At 36.4% G+C, this 18126-nt stretch overlaps 1 protein-coding gene across 3 annotated transcripts in view; it reads right to left on the reverse strand.

Annotated features, from left to right (window-relative positions):
• Positions 1 to 201: 201 nt before the first annotated feature.
• Positions 202 to 18126, reverse strand: part of LOC121418423 — a 58599-nt gene continuing 40674 nt past the window's right edge. For all 3 annotated transcript variants that reach the window (XM_041612276.1, XM_041612273.1, XM_041612275.1), the window contains exons 4-10: positions 16331 to 16420; positions 13367 to 13538; positions 12691 to 12812; positions 7540 to 7724; positions 6288 to 6394; positions 3881 to 4025; positions 202 to 3066 (exon numbers count right to left, since the gene is read on the reverse strand). In XM_041612276.1, coding sequence (XP_041468210.1) covers positions 540 to 3066; positions 3881 to 4025; positions 6288 to 6394; positions 7540 to 7724; positions 12691 to 12812; positions 13367 to 13538; positions 16331 to 16420 — 3348 coding nt within the window. In that variant the 3' untranslated portion in view covers positions 202 to 539. The remainder of the gene's footprint in view (positions 3067 to 3880; positions 4026 to 6287; positions 6395 to 7539; positions 7725 to 12690; positions 12813 to 13366; positions 13539 to 16330; positions 16421 to 18126) is intronic.

The raw sequence follows: 18126 nt of genomic DNA on the forward strand, positions 1-18126 counted from the left end.
AATATTAATGACTTCTTCTTTCACTGTATTCTATAGAACACAATATTTTGTTTTTTCAAATGTAAAATTAGTTCATTAATGACAGATGTACTTGTTTACATTCACATCGCCATGAGCATGAACTTACTTTACTTCCATAGCATATTACTCTTGTGTGAATTTCCAAAACCCTTTCATACTCTCAGTTTATATACTCTCAGTTTATATTTGATCTATATATATTGCAACCTTGCATGAATCACTGAAAGAGAGAATTGTCTGTTTAATAACTGGTACTGGAAATAAATTACGATAAAGCCTACTAGACAAATCACCTATTTTATGTTGTTGAAAAAAAACCCCACACATTTCATTTTCAAATCTACAGATCAAAGGATTGGATAAAACATTTCCCAAGGAGTTGTAAAGAAAGTTAATAAATGGGTAATGCAACAGTCACATTGACGAAACCAATTCCAAACCGACCAATGGCATGTCACTGGTCGGTGTGGAGTCAGTTTCTTTGGTGTGTCTGTAGCATCACAAAAGGATGGACATTCTTAGAACTGTATTTGCTGACCAAGCACACATGGTTCTTGAAAGCTGTTCATGTCGGGAGAAGGGCCGGTCGATCTACCCAGGTAAACCCTACCCTGCCAATCTGACGGGGCTAACGTTGACGTGGTATGCGAGACGGGAGAGGACTGCTGGTTGAAGCCTGATGAGGAGTTGTTGGGGTGCTGGAAGGGAAGTGGTGGAAGCGACTGTTGGATGGGTTGTTGCTGCTGCTGCTGTTGCGGTTGTTGATGCTGTGAGGTAGACATGAGACAGGCAGCTAATAAACTAGAGTTCTGGCTGGACTGAAGAGGGAAATTGTTGGGCTGCGACGACGAGAGGCCGATGGGCGGGCTTCCTTGCTGGTATGGCGCTGGTTGCCTGGAGAATCCATTCTGCTGTTGTGGAGGGAGGTGGTAGTTTGGCAAGGAATTGTACATACCATTGGATTGGAACATTGCTTGTTGCTGCTGCTGCTGAGGAGGGGTATTTATGACAGCATTCAATTGCTGCTGAAAGTCAAAATCACTGATTCCTGTGATATCAAGTCCGTTTTCATTTGGCCCATGGCTACATCCGTTCTGCTCAGCGAGACCGTTCTGCTGCGGTAGTCCATTCTGTTGCTGCAAGTTATTTTGCAGCAGATTGCTTTGCGACGTTCCATTCTGGGTGATACCATTATGCGGTATAATGTTTTGCGGCAATCCGTTCTGAACGCTCCCATTTACAAGTTTGAGCTGCACCTGTTTGGCCATTTGCTGTTGCAAAGCTTGGCGCTGGATGATCTGCCGCCTGTGCTCTTCCTCCAACATCTGCTGCTGGCGCCGATGATTCTCCCGCAACATTTGCTGCTGTCGCATGAAATCCCTTTCTAAGATCTCCTTCTGTTGCTGCTGTTGTTGCAACAGTGTCAGATCATCGTGATTAATCCTGTTGTTGTTGATAGAGAAATCTCGGTCAGGACCGGTGTGATCCTGGATAAGCGAGTCTAACGTATCAACCGCAGCTTTAGTGGACGGCGTGATAGGTCCTAACACATCGTTGATGTCCATACCATCACTGACAGGAAGCTGGAGTTGTTGAGGAATTGAGCGAACTTGCGTGGACAGAGGGTTCTTTTCAGCTCCTGTGAGCAGCGCTTTCAACATTGAATGCATTGTCTTTTGATTCTGAAGGTCCTGTATTTCCAGCTTAGACATGCCTTCAGTAACAACATGTGAGTCGCAGGAGGTCACAGGTACCTGATTACCATTGCTGGTGGGTGGGATGGACTGTCCACTGCATGCAGGGGCCACAAAGCTGTTGACCACAGAAGTTGCATCTGAATACTGAGAAGAGCTGGTGGGTTGTGCCACTGAGATAGAAGGTTGTAAAGAAGCAGAGTTCATAGCATTAGTAACTTGTGGTTCTACAATGTCTGGCAATGTGGTTCCTTCAGAAACCTTGTTGACACCACTAAGGAACGTATCTCCTTGTGAAATCGTAACAGGTGCCTGGTCGCATGATCCATTCGGAGCATACTCCAAAGAAAAGTCAGCTAGATCAGCTGGCAACCCACTCCCATTTCTGCAAGTGTCTGTGTTTTTTCCCGAAGACAGTAATAATTGTTTAATTGTCTGATGTGCATTTTCATGCTTCATCATTTTTTCTGTGATAGGAGGTTCATTCAGTAAGTTCAGAAGAATGTTATTGGCCGGACACTTTAACTTATCAGAGAAAACCTCATCGTCCTCCACCAGCCATGACATGTTGGGACTTTGAACCTCTCCGTCTGCACAAAGACTTGTCGTGCCCGGACTACTAAGAATCTGGCTGAGATTATCCGGACTCGGTACGGTAAATGACAATGTCGATATCCTTGAGAGATCACCCATAGGAGACAAGGGCTTATCTGTAGTAATGTCTAACAAGTTCAGCAATTCCCTCTCTTCAGCTTCACCGAAGCTACTGAGTCTCTTATGCTCTTGAGATGGCGGTGAACAAACCGACCCTGAGCCACCACTGGACAATGAGTCCACATCACTCGCGGGTGAATCAGATTTACTTAACGGCACAATCTCCTCTGCGAAGGAATGCTGGTCTTCCGTGGTCTCAAACGAGGCATTGCTCTCCATTTGACAATTTTCTTTGTCAACACCAACCGCGTCATCACATTGCATCTTGCTCTCCTCATCATTATCACTTTTCACACAAACATCCATTGCGACTTCCTCCTTGGATTGCTTGGATTCCTTGATCAAATCCTTGAAGGACACTGAGCTTGATTCATCCACCGGTTTCAAGATCACTTGGTTTTCCCTTACTGGCTGAGGCACCAGCTCTGCCAACTCCTCCTCCTTGAGCTCGACAATCTTGGGAGAGGCCTCTCCAAAGTCCGAGCACGATCCGATCCCAGGGGTGGTGGGGGTACCTGGGGTTCCAGGTGTGCTTGGGGTACAGGGAGACCCACAGCTATCTGAATCGCTCATCAAGACTCCCTGCAACGAATGCTGCATCTGCTCCATTAGCAGGTGACGTTCACCTTCGTCTTTCCTACATCACCAAAATGATACCAAGATGAGAAATCAATTAATCTTCTGACTAATTCATCGTAACATTTCAAACAATATAGCGTTATGTTTTGAAGTAATAAGAAAGTAGGTAAGTCATGATCCACACCAATAACAGAATATTTATCACCAATGGCAGAATATTTATATATCATTTGATGGCTTAAATGGGTTACCATAAATATTCCATGAGTTAGGGAATATTGCACAATTCAGGGATGAGTGCAATATTGGCCGAAAGTTAAATATTTCTGGTATCCTATGAAGAAAAGACATCCATTATACTTCTTCTTGTCTTTATGATCATGATTTATTAGACTGTGATAGACTTTGCAAAAGACATGACATTGCACAGCAATTTTTTTTACATAAGCCTAGATGGGGAATATGTCAGCTTTTGCTCTATTATGCAATACACTTTAATAGGTAAATGCGCTTTTTTAATGACCTAAATATAATAAAATACTCAATTTTCTAGATATATATATATTAACTCAGATAAGTGAGATATCAATATTGGGTCAAAATCAAATCAGAAAATGACAAATGCGGCAAATGCTTATTATTTTATATTAGTCATCTTCATAAGATATGAATGTATAATTCTTTAATTTGATCAATTAACACAGCTGCCAACCTTCTGCAAAAAAAGGAATCATAATGGCAAAAAAAAAAGAATTTCAAATGAAAAAAAGGGAACTTCCCAACCACAACCCCCAAGACCAGACCTACCAAACTCTGATGGTGGTTATACTATTATTACTATTCAGTGGAAATACAAAGTGCATCGAACTCACCCGATGACATAATTCATGCAGACCACATACTGCGCCACATTGTTTGTGTTGTAGATGATAGTGGCCTTCGTCTGCATCCACACCCATTCTCCTAGCTTCCCCAAGAAGCGATAGTACTTGCTCATGCTACTTCCCTTCACAATCACTGCACCATTGGATCAACAGATGAATATAAATGAAAAGATAGATTAATAAAGAGATGAATACAAAAGAGAAGATAGATAGATGAATGAACAGATGAATATAAAAGAGAAGATAGATAGATAGATGAATCAACAGATGGATATAAACGAGAAGATAGATTGATTAATTAACAGGTGAATATGAAGAGAAGATTGATAGATGAATCAACAGATGAATACAAAAGAGAAGACAGATAGATGAATCAACATATCAATATAAAAGAGAAGATTGATATATGAATGAACAGATGAATATGAAAGAGAAGATAACTAGATAGATAGATTGATAGATAGATAGATAGATAGATAGATAGATGAATCAACAGATGAATATTAAAGAAAAGATAGATTAATTAATAAAGAGGTGAATATGAAGAGAAGATAGATGAATAAACAGATGAATATATAAGAGAATATTAACAGATGAATGAACAGATGAATATGAAGAGAAGATAGATAAATGAACAGATGAATAGATAAGAGAAGACAGATAGATTAATAAACAGGTGAATATGAAGAGAAGATTGATAGATGAATCAACAAATGAATATAAAAGAGAAATAGATAGATGAATGAACAGATGAATATAAAAGAGAAGATAGAAAGATGAAAAAACAAATGAAGATAAAGAGAAGATAGATAGATAGATCAAAGATGAATATAGAATAGAAGATGGATCAATAAACAGATGAACATAAAAGAGAATATAGGTAGATGAATGAACAGATGAATATAATAGAGATGATAGTACAGACAGATAAATACATAAATATGGGAGAAAAGAGGGGATGGAAAGAGAATAACTTGGAAGAAAAAGGATTCAAACATTCACTTCTCATGAGACTGAGAGAACAGACTATTACTCCTGGGACCAGATGCAGAAAGAGATACAATCAAATGCAACTCTAAATATCAAACGCAACTTGATTTTCAACCAATCAATAGCATGCATTTGGGACTTGTGCTTGATATTTTGACTTGTGTTATAGCGCAACTCTTTCTGCATCTGGCCCCCAAAGTTCTTTTCATTCCGGTCCTTCTATCCTCCTGAGGACTTGGAAAATAACAATCATTATTAAACATATCTCAAACATCTTATTAAAAAAAATCATTACATTGATTATTAAAGCAACAAGAGTCAAGAAGTTACTTCAATCATGTTTTCCTAATTTTCATTAATCTAGAATATGTCACCATGTTTTATATTTGTGTTTGTTTGCAAAGGGCCCCAATGATACCAGATTGTTGCTGATTGGGCTCCCATTCTTTTAAATATTTGAAATAAATAAATAAAATTTAGAATTTTTGATATTACTCAATTCAAATGTATATACATGTAGTTCATACTATTTTAAAAACTAACATTAATGTGTAAACATACACAAATGCTCAAAATATTCCAGTCAAACAGGATGACCTTGGTTCAATATACATGACCCAAGTCCCTGACCTACATCAAACACAGTGACATTTATGTTATGATTTGTCTTTTGAATACAGCTGCAATCCTGCTGTATATCTGTTAACATAGCTGTGATGTGACTACAATTACGAACAAAGGAGAATGAAACCTCAGGAATGAGTTAGTTTGTATGAAAACAGAATAATCAGAGTTTAAGATCAATGAAACTTAACAACACTTGGACAAACAATACAAAAGATTATGAGCATTTGACTGTCCAAAAAACTAATGCTATGGAGATCTTACAAATGGCAATTAATATGACCAAGCTTTTGTTCATTCCAATTAATTCCATGTCCAAAATTTCTGTCAAGGATATATATTCTTAAAAACATTTATTACTTTGTCCTCCATCACTTTTGCCATAAAAAACTTTGGCAAATTTTTGCCAGAGTTTTTTAATGTGTAATTTTCAATGGCATAATTTTGTTTGCCAGAGTTTTTTTTCATGGCAAAAGTTTTATGCAACAGGTTCCTGATATACAGATATAGACTTCTTTTAAGTAGCGAATTAAGTACAATATGTATATTAGGGGAAGATATGCATGGGTGGCATCTACATGCTATCTTCTTTTCACATTACCAATGGGAGGAAATCAAAGGCATTAATTATCTCAACATTTAAGTGCTCATAACTTCCTTATTATTTATCCAATTATTCTCAAACTTTCATTTATCTGTTTATTTTTTCTTCTGTTTCATAATCTGGCCTGAGGGTTTTAATATCCTTTTGCTGATAAATGAGAGATGAAGCTAGACTTACGTTTGGAGTGACAATCACTGACTTTGCGAGCATCCAGCGGATTATGGAACTGGTAAGCAGTCTTCCCAATCACTTCATGAGGTTCATAGCCTACTAGTGTTATGATTCTGCAGAGCAACGATTGAAAGTTTAAATCACCAACACAATCACAATGGGAAATTGAACAAACTGCCGTAAGATAATATTTACAAGAATGAGTTAATTCAATGCAGTTTGTAATTAATGGCTTGACAAACAAATTTGCTCTATCATTTACTTCTTAATAAAAAAGATTAGCAAAGCATTTCATAAACGTCAGTGATCACTAACAAATAATAACTAGTGGATTCATTGACTGTTTTTTTTTCTGAACCAATCTGATGCGAATTTTACTCAAACTTTTAAAGATAGTAATAGTATAAATATAATATGCAACATCTACATGTTCCTAAGTGCTGCATAGTATAATCCTGGCTTTAGCAAAAAAAAGAGCACTAATCAGGCACTCAAGCATTAAAGCACAAGTCTACCCTAACGAAAACTTGATTTGAATAAAAAGAGAAAAATTCAACAAGCATAACACTGGAAATTTCATTAAAATAGGATGTAAAATAAGAAAGTTATGGCATTTTAAAGTTTCGCTTCATTTCACAAAACAGTTATATGCACATCTCGGTCGGTATGCAAATTAGGAACTGATGACATCACTCACTCATTATTTCTTTTGTATTTTATCATATGAAATATGAAATATTCATATTTTCTTGTCATGTGAAATGAAGTTTCATTCCTCCCTGAACGCGTGGAATTCCATTATTTTAACATTTTGTGCTTCAGGCAAGTAGGTCCTAATCGTCAAATTCGTAAAAATTGAAATATTGTATAATTCAAACAATAAAAAACAAAAGAAATAGTGAATGAGTGACATCATCGACTCTCTCATTTGGATGTAACTGGCTCGTTCATATAACTATTTTCTTACAAATAAGTGAAACTTTGAAATGTCATAACTTTTCTTATTTACATCCGATTTTGATGAAACTTTTAGCATTGTGCTTGTCTGATTTTTCTCTATTGATTCAAATCAACATTTTACTGAGGTGGACTTGACCTTTAATATATTCCTTCCTTTTACCCATTTACTACACCTGGGTAGAGAGTGGCAAATGTAGATAAATGTCTTGCTAAAGGATGCAAGTGCTGCTGTGGAATCTGAACCCAAGGCTTCGTGGCTCAAAGTCTGGAGACTAATAACCCGTCATTACGTACATACCTTGGGTCACAGAATGTAAAGCTCATATCCAGACCATGTCTGCTCATGAACATGTTGCCATCCATGCGAATCTCTAGGATGGGCTGCGGTTGGATGGGACGGCACAGGCAGATCAAGCCCTCCACGCAGTACCCCTTACTGTTGCTTGATCCTTTCAGCTTCAGACGACCAGAGAAGTTCACAACCTAAGAGAGAGAACAAAATAGATTGCAATATTGATGATAACCACACTGATCACAATATTGCTGATAGCGACAACAAAATTGATCAGTCATGTTGATGATATGATTACTGTTGCTTGTCCTCTGAGCTTGAGACGTCCAGAGAAGTTCTCAACCTAAGAAAGAGAACAAAGTTGATTGCAATAATGATGAAAACAAAAAAGTTGATCACTTAAATGATGATAATGACAACAATTCATCACAATAATAATTTAATTTTTAAAAAATTATTGTTTCTGCATGCCTTCAGTTTGAGATGCCTAGTGAGGGTCATCACCTAAGAAAGAGAACAAAATTTATCGCAATTATGATGATAGAAAAAAAATAATAACATAATTACTGTTATTTGGGGTCTTTTAGCTTGAGAAACCCTGAGAAGTTTACAACATAAGAACAAGAGAAATAAAATCATTTGATGATAATGATTATACAATTCTAGAATACAATTAATCTTTCTCTACGTCAGAGCTCTACTACTCTTCCTCCTTCCAGCTCTTGATTAACTACTCCAGTCAAGATAATTACACTGCATAACAACCTTCATACAACTAGATCGCACAGAGGAATCATTGCCGGAAAGTACCAAATATAGGCTGTCAGATGCACATATTCCACGGAATGGCCCAATTTTTACAAAATGATGTGAATTTTGATTTGTAATTGAATAAACCTTGCTATGAAACAAACTTAAGTGTAAATCCCCAAAGCATGCATTCATTAATGAATCATTATATGTGTTATTATTGCTAATAATATGACAAGTTTGTGTACTAATTGCTACAGACATCCCCCAGGGGAGCACTTTCATTGAAGAGTGGATAACAGGCGCGACCATGGGGTTTCGAAAAGGAGCCTAAACAAGTATTTTCCATATTCTGAAAATGCAAGTATTGGCGTGCGAAACCCCACCTTTAATAAGTATTAGAAACAAAATGGTACCTTTGACAAATATTCCCTGAAAGGAAACCCTAAACAAGTACAGCAATATTTTAATTGTTATGTCATGTTGTCTTTGTTATGCCGTCAACTTTACCCATTTGGCTTTACCTGTCCCACCTCCTACACCTTGCTCAAATCAGACACTAAACACCGAAATATAAACCCTTTTTTCATTATTTTAGTGTTTTTGACATCCTTATTACATTACGTACATAACGTGGTCGATCTTGAAAAAGAGATGCTTTTTACCGTGACGTGTTTCTTTGGTCACGCCTGGTATCCGCTCGTCAATGAAAGTCCCCCCCCCCCCGGCACAGAGATCATATCTAAATGTAGATGTTTATGACTTTAATCTTTAAAACTAAAAAAAAAACTATTCCACTTATAAATGGTTCTTGAAAATATCACTTGACCAAAGCTCAAATATGTAAATTAACAGTAAAAGAATAATCCAGTAACTGCTTGAAAAGATTGCCTTACATGTATGTATTGTACTCACTAAATATGATGCACTTATACTACATGAAATTTGTATGAACTGTGTGTGGTCTTTATAAAACCCATCTTTTAATACCCCAAACATGTTTTTTCTTCAATTTTACTTTAATAAGACCAAGGACCAGCTCCACAACTGTTTTTGAATATGATTACCATAAAAAAGTGCAATCTTTCTTGAAGTAATATCTGCTTATATCCAATGTCCATCCAAACACAAACCAGATGTGCTTTCACTTATTATTTCCACTTTGATACACAAGTCTATGTCTTCTTTTTCTCAATTTTCCTTTCATTTCGTGTCTGTTTTTTCAAGCAAGAGACTGATTCTATTTCCTCCGATGCAGGAGAGGAGGAAACTATCAGTTTCCTGACTGAAGTATAGAAAGACAATATACACACTCATTTCACATCGCATTTTACCGTCATATCCCCCTCTACATTATACTAAAAAGTGCAAAGAAATGTTTACATGACTTCTCAAAAGAGGGGAAACATATAGTAACTTAGAAAACAGAAGTGAAGAACCAAACTAATTTGGCTTGGAGAGTTAAATAAGACATAGTTTAGAGTTTTCTCTATATAATATGTAGGCCACTTTTTGTCAGTAAAATAAAAATTACATCATTTACAAAGATACATATCAGTAAAATATCAATAAAAAAACATTGATATTTACGTAGATTAAAATGTATCGGCAGTCAAAACAAACAATGTTAAGTGAATATATACAGTATATAAATTAAAATAGTAAGTAAATAATCAAATCAATAAAAATCTTAAAAAACATTCATAAAATCAGTAAGGACAATAAACGAAAGGGTAATATCTTAAAAGCCCAAAACCCCTCACTTCCTTCCCCAATCTGTCTCTGATTCCTATATAGGAGTTATTAGTGGGAATATATTCATAAAATGATATAAGCATAACTCACATTGATAGATTCAAGTTCTGTAAGTATATTGGTGTTATATGAGTAAAGTGCATGACCCCTTCGTATTCACTGACAGCGTAATAAGGCTAAGTCCAATGGGAACGAGGGGAGGAGGGAAACTCTTAATTGAGCTATGCATAAAACCATAACCAATAATGATTGATGTTGACATGTAGCAATTGGATTGTCTCATCCGTTTCAACTTCTATCCACAAACTGCCACAAGTATTTTTTCCCCTTTTCAAGTTTTGCACAGAAATAAAACTCTCCTGTGTTGCTCAGCTACTCCATCAATGGCTTGTATGACTAGACATTCATGATAGGGGTCTGTTACATAGAGCCTAGTGATCATTCTTGAGGCCGATTCCTGTGATTGATACCATTGATTATTATGTACGATTAATCGTAAAACTCAGCCCCACTATCAGTCACTAAGCTTTATGTAGGGCCCTGAGATATGCGATAATTTTGTCGAAGATGGTATTCACAGCAAATATACTTACAATCAAGTTATTCATTTAAAGTGAAGGAAATTTACAATGTAAAAAAAAATGGAACTTAAAAGAACAAACAAATATCTTGACATTTGTTTGAAATATCAAAGTCCATGGATATAAATGCCAGTCTAATCAACAACTTTATAAAACATACCGAGTGCAATAACAATTAAAGACATGTAACTTCTGAAGGTTTCCATGGCGAAGAAGAATTAGATGTAGTATAGTAGGTTTCAAGGTACACAATGCATCTTTCTTATGCAAGTGATTGTCCTGAAAAGGACCACCAAATCTCGACAAGTATGTTCTTGAAGACGACAAGAACACACTTGTCGAAACTTCGAGATTGGGTGGTCCTTTTCAGAACCAACACTTGCAAATGAAAGATACATGGTGTACCGTGAAACCTACTACGCTAATCAAAGACATTTCAATGACAATACTACTGTCAATCCTCTTAAACCTTCTATTGCAACATCATAATGTTAGAATTAACATTACATGTTTTCTAGTTCATACAGACTATCATGTTATAATGCACAATTAGGGAGATCCATAATTAGAATCACAGCTAAAACAAATAGAATGATTGTTAAACAAATTACAGAGACAAGGGAATATCAGGAAATCCTGAACCCTGTAACATAAAGCTTTGCGACCGATCGTAGGGCTGATTCTAAATTGATCGCATTGAGGATTGAACATGATCAATCGCAAAATCAACCTACAATTGATTGCAAAGCTGTATGTCACAGGGCCCTGAGGAAGTTGATGAAAGACTTGAATTGACTTGCAGCTCTCGTGAATCAATCACTTATCAATCAATGATGTTGCTCTATGGGTAATCAACACCACTTTTTCAATTACTTTTATTTCCATTAGTAATTAATGAGAAATGTAATGGACGAACACTGCTTGTACGCATTTGTAGTACAATAAAACCACCAGCTAATTGATATTTGTAATATACAATATCTCATACAAAACAATGTAATGTGAATTGTGTCCTCCATCTGTTTCTACATCCATATTCTATTAGTAAAGTAATTAATTCATGAACCACATCATATCATATGTTTATTGGCCCATTTGATGGTATTTCTTTATTCATGATCTGGTGAGAAAAAGTTGTAAATTTTAATATTAGTTTTGATACATTTTTTTGTGCAAAGTATTTCTATTTCCTTTTTATACTTCATATTTCCTTTCTCTTAACAGCTTAGAGGCAATTTGAGAATTTGTGGTGTATAAACTTGTTATTATTATTATTATAATTATTTTAGGACAAAACAGATCTTCATAATTGGAAATTTATGCCAACTATCTTGAGACAAGTAGTAATGCTGTAATAGATGCAATGAAATACTTGTATATACAGATATAATGCATCAACATCCAATAAACCATGGCCGTGATTCATGAAAACTAATATGACTATGATAACTACCATGGAAACCTCTATTGCGATTGGCTGCAGAGCGCCGTTACCATGGTTTTTGCTACCATAGCAGAGTTACCATAGTTGTAACTATTTATGCAACAGGTCCCTACATAGTATTCAGTTGCCTCAGATAAGTTGTTTGGATATCAGGGAAAGAGTTTCATGGGTGAAACTACATTTGCTCCTTTGACATCTGCTCAGGTCTTAATATCTCAGAGGGCATAGAGTTGGAGCTAGGATTAATTCCAATAGAGTTTTGGGGTTCAGAATAATGTCAAGATAAGGATTGATGTATCTAGTTTTGGAGGTTAGATCGATGTTGGGTTTCACGGGCAGACTCTCCATCGGAGGAACCGTCGGCAGAGCAAATGTCATGGAAACATCTCATGAAGGATCCTGCCAGAGACATTCACAGACAAATTTTGCTTGCTCAGTCAATCCAATGCAAGGATTTCAGTAGCTTATAACAAATAGCCAGTGACTATTAGTTTCATGAAATTCTCCCCTGACCATCACAGCCATCATTGTGTGAAAATTATTCAAACCCAGTCACACAATGATGCATCCTCTTTCTATCCAAAGCTGATCAACAATTTACTCTACTGCTACTGTCCATCTACTCACCCGATATCCCACAACTTTTCCTTTCCCGCCGATGGAACGTCTGGACACAACCGACTTCATACGCAGGAAGAAATGCCTGTCTTGGATGAAATCTGTTATAGCTGGATTCTCTTCTTTCCTCTCTGTAAAATAAAGATCAGATCAAAAACCGCATGAAAACATTCATTATTACAAGAAAACATTCATTATTATTACAAGCAAAATGAGATATGTCATCTGGCGCAAGAACTGGGCTATGATAGCAAATCTTGCTGGAACGTCAACATGACAACAAGGACAATTCTGCTTTTTGGTTGGCTCTTCCAATGAAAGTTGACATTCCAGCAAGAGGTGCAATGAAAAGGGGCCCTGGTGGGTCTTTCACAAAGCATTTTGTAAATTACAAATGACTTAGGACACTAATTGTGATCGTTTCATGGGTTAAATGGTCCCTATGTAGTTGACTTTGTACCTGAGAAAATGGTCCAGTCGCGTATCAAAGTCTAGAGAAACTTAACGAATGGCTTTATAAGACACACGCTATCAGTTGAGCATTGAGTCAGGCAGAACTTCCAAAACAGCTTCATGAAACAGCCCCCATGTCCAATAATCTATTTTAATCAAGCACATTTATCAAACACTTGTATCAGTATGCCTATAGAGGTGAATGACCAACTGGACTGAAGAAATCACTCACTTGCTTCGTCAAAGAAGTTAATATTCATTGCAGTAGGGGAGTCGTCAGGTTTCTCCATGCCATAGCCCTTGTAGGTCTGGTGCCCGGGAAACTGAACGACAAACTGTTTGGCCAGTTCCTTCTGGTCATCAGGATGGATGAAGTCCATGATGGAATTACCTATCATGTCATACTTTGGAGATTAAATAAAAGAACATTGGATTAAAGGTGATACATGTCTCTACTGATTGAAAATCCTGATGATATTGATAGAAAGTCATGACGATATTGATTGACTGAAAGCAATGCAGATATTGATTTTAAAGCTTGTGTATAGTTTTGGTAAATCCACCAAAATGCACCTATCACTATTCCAATTCATTGCCAGCTAATATGAATGGATATGCCCTACAACAGTTATGATGTGGAGGATATGAAATGAAAATGTGTTTTACAGGACAAATTTTGCGATTTTACATGGAAATTTAACTTGATCGGGTCACCCGATCAAATTAAAATATCTGTGTGTTTTTGTCTTTCAATTAAATCCTATTCCAAATCATGGAATGGGCTGAAACTTTCAAGATATGTTCTTTGTCTGTAACTTTTGGATATCTAATCACTAAATTTATAAGATAAGTGCTTGAATGCCCATTTTTAAAATTTAAAACAAGCATCGCCGAGAGAGGGCGCTATATATCCAAGATTTGAATATTTGAAATTTTCTCAGAGAAGTGCAGTTGGAAAAATATCTAACGGTCTCTATGCTTCAGTAAGACTGTCATATTAGATGATATTCGATTATCAATCACATTATTGACCCTTTACCAAAGCTATACACAGGCTTTAAAAAAATCATAACATTGATTGATTGAATATCATGACATTGATTGAAAATCATAATAATAATTGATGAAAATCATGACATTAATTTCACGAGTGGAATGCCTCTGGCAGTCTTGCCTGCATTACGCGATTCGATGTACATGTAGCAGCAGTGCAAACTTTGAAAACAGCTACTGAATATTTATTGACAAAAGAAAACATCCATATGATAATAAAATATTATGTCAATTGACCTAAAATGGCCCTTGACCATGATCATGTGACCTAAGATGTGTGCCAAACAATCATTGATACTTGATTACCCTTATATCTATGTTTCATGAACTAGATCCATAAATTTTCTAAGGTATGACACCAATTAAACAAATACCCCTAACATGACCAAAGTTCATTGACCCTAAGTGACCTTTGACCTTGGTCATGTGGCCTGAAACTCTTCAGGATGTTCAGTAATACTTGATTACCCTTATGTCTAAGTTTCATGAACTAGGTCCATATACTTTCTAAGTTATTATGACATTTCAAAAACTTAACCTTGGTTAAGATTTCAATGTTGATGATGCCGCCGTCACCGTCTCCGCTATCGGAAAAACGGCTCCTATAGTCTCGCTCTGCTATGCAGGCGAGACAAAAATCATGATTTTGATTGAAAATCAATCATGCTGATGTTGATTGAAAATCCTGTTGATATCAACTGATTCAAAATCGAGATGATATTGATTGACTGAAAAACTTGTGAAGAATATGAAACCACCTAGGATTAGAAGCATTTAGTCAAACAGAGTAAATTTTTGAATTCTTCTGAAATCAATAAAGATTGCTAAACGCATTGTTGCCTAGTTTGCAGGAGGTCATTAAATACGTAAATCAATTGCTATTCTTGTTGGTCAAACAGACGGATGCTGTACATTCACATAGCACATGCTTAGCTCATGCATTTATGTTTTTAAAAATCCATATTACATTTTATTGTATGAAATAGACATGGAATACTAAAAAAAAAAAAACGCCTCTCTAAATGACGAGTGGAATGCCTCTGGCCGTCTCACCTGCATCTCACGGTTCAATATAGCAGCAGTGCTGACTTTGAATACTACTCTAACTTGCACAAGATGTTCAGTGATACATGGTTACTCTTATGTCCACTTTTTATGAACTTACAGAGATATGATGGTTATTCAACAAAAAACCCCAACATGGCCAAAGTTCATTGACCTTAAATGACCTTTGACCTTGATCATGTGACCTGAAACTCAAACAGGATGTTCAGTGATACTTGATTACTCTTATGTACAAGTTTCATGAATCAGATCCATAAACTTTCAAAGTTATGATGGTAATTCAACAGATACACCCAATTCGGCCAAAGTTCATTGACCTTTGACCTTGGTCATGTGACCTGAAACGTGCACAGGAAGTTCAGTGATACTTGATTACTCTAATGTCCAAGTTTAATGAACTAGACCAATAAACTTTCAAAGTTATGATGGTAATTCAACAGATACCCCCGATTCGGCCAAAGTTCATTGACCCTAAATGACCTTTGACCTTAATCATGAGACCTGAAACTTGCACAAAGTTTTCAGTGATGCTTGATTACTATTATGTCCAAGTTTCATGAATCAGATCCATAAACTTTCAAAGTTATTATGGAAATTCAACAGATATCCCCAATTCGGCCAAAGTTCATTGACCCTAAATGACCTTTGACCTTGGTCATGTGACGTGAAACTCATGCAGGATGTTCAGTGATACTTGATTAACCTTATGTTCAAGTTTCATGAACTAGGTCCATATATTTTCTAAGTAATGATGACATTTCAAAAACTTAACCTCAGGTTAAGATTTCGATGTTGATTCCTCCAACATGGTCTAAGTTCATTGACCCTAAATGACCTTTGACCTTGGTCATGTGACATGAAACTCTAATAGGATGTTCAGTAATACTTGATTAACCTTATGGCCAAGTTTTATTAACTAGGTCCATATAATTTCTAAGTTATGACGTTATTTCAAAAACTTAACCTCAGGTTAAGATTCGATGTTGACGCCGCCGTCGGAAAAGCGGCGCCTACATGTATAGTCTCACTTTGCTTCGCAGGTGAGACAAAAAGTGAGATAAAATTAATGTCATATTACCTGGTGAATTCCAATCTGTTTTCCTACGTTTTCTGAGACGTAAAGAATCCCTCCTTTTCGCGACACAAAGAGTATAAATCCATTCAGAGCCTGGAATGCCAAAAAAAAAACATTTAAAAAAATACCATATTAATAAGTGTCACATGAAAAAAAACATGATCACAGACATTCGTGTGGACTATAAAAGTATACCTAGGCCATTGAGAATAAAGATTAAAGCTGCACTCAAGTAACGGTATATTTTAAGACCGGATGATTAAACTCATTTCTGATTTCGAGAGCACTACCTTAATTGGCATTTACATTCAAGCTTCACACTGTTTTACTTTCAAAATTCGATCATGATGATGTTTGTTACAGTTTCAATATTTCTGTCAGATAATTAATGCATCTATGGCTTCATTATGTACTTGAAAATAATTTGAAATGCATAATTACTTTGCAGAGCTACCAAGTCTCACGCATTATGCGTGAGACTCAAGCATTTTGGACTCTTGTTCATCCCCTCAAATCTCTGTCTCACGCAATTATCACAGCCTATCTCCATATACTTTGTACACAATGTCTGTGATCTCACTCAGATTCACAGAAAATCTCACGCATAGCTGGTCTTTGAACTTGGCATCTCTGACTTTGTATGTTACATAGGCTGTGTTCAACTTCAAACACCAACATGAATCAGGATTCGATATGCAATTACAAAACACAGAACACAAACACAATCAGCGGTGCACCGTTCAGTGTTGAAAATTTAAAATTTAAAGCTGATTATATTAAGTTGATCCCCCTCTCAAAAACTAATGTCAGCACAGATTCCACCACGGGAGCACATTTAAAGACGTTACTCAATCGTGTTAAGTATTATATTTTGTCGCATTTGCGATACTGAAGGTCATAAAAATCTCTGCAAAACATACATTGTTTTCAAGCATTCAAATTTTTTGTCCAAATTGAGATCAGAAAGACGTTTACTTTTACAACCAGGAATACTGGACCCACAATTTGTTTGTTATATCTGTGTTTTGTAATTGCGCTTTGAATCATGATCCATACCATTTAAAATTGAAAATAAATATTGAACACACCCATACTCCCAACATCCTCTAGTTCCTGTCATTAAAGGTCAAGTCACATGTTTCATGACAATGAAGAGAAAATTCAAATACTTCATATTTTTTTCTAATACATAAAAAAGAGAATTTGGTTAAATAAAAAAAAATCCTGCTTCATTCTAGTGCCATCTGGGAAGCACAAATTAATCCATAGGCATGTCTTTCTTAAACATCATTTTATAGATCAAATTGTATTTAACAGGTTATAGCGTTCTTGTGAGGCAATACAAATCATAAACAGGGGGGGGGGTGTTCCACAAAGATTTAAGTCCAATTAATAGCCATCATACATACAGTATGATGCTTAACGCGCCATCTCTTTGTTTCATAGACCTTATACACTGAGGTCATCACGCCGCCATCTTAGAGGCTGAAGCCATTGCCATGCATGCATTGGTGATCTTCAGATGGCACATCTCTGACAACTCCATCAACATGTATTCCTATATCCTCTGAGGGAGGGCGCTATGACATTATGTCACATGCATAAGGTCTATAAGCAGAAGTCGGTGTCCCGTGAGCCTGTAAAAAGTACCTCATGCAGAAATGTTGATAAATCTTGATATTCAACCAATCAAAAGTATCCACATTATGGACTTGCACCTGGGGGTGTTTCACAAAGATTTAAGTATGACTTATATAGGTCGCACTTAAATGCGGACGTGTACATGATATGCAAGACGC

This window comes from Lytechinus variegatus, chromosome 7, assembly GCF_018143015.1.
Source record: "Lytechinus variegatus isolate NC3 chromosome 7, Lvar_3.0, whole genome shotgun sequence".
NCBI lineage: Eukaryota > Metazoa > Echinodermata > Echinoidea > Temnopleuroida > Toxopneustidae > Lytechinus > Lytechinus variegatus.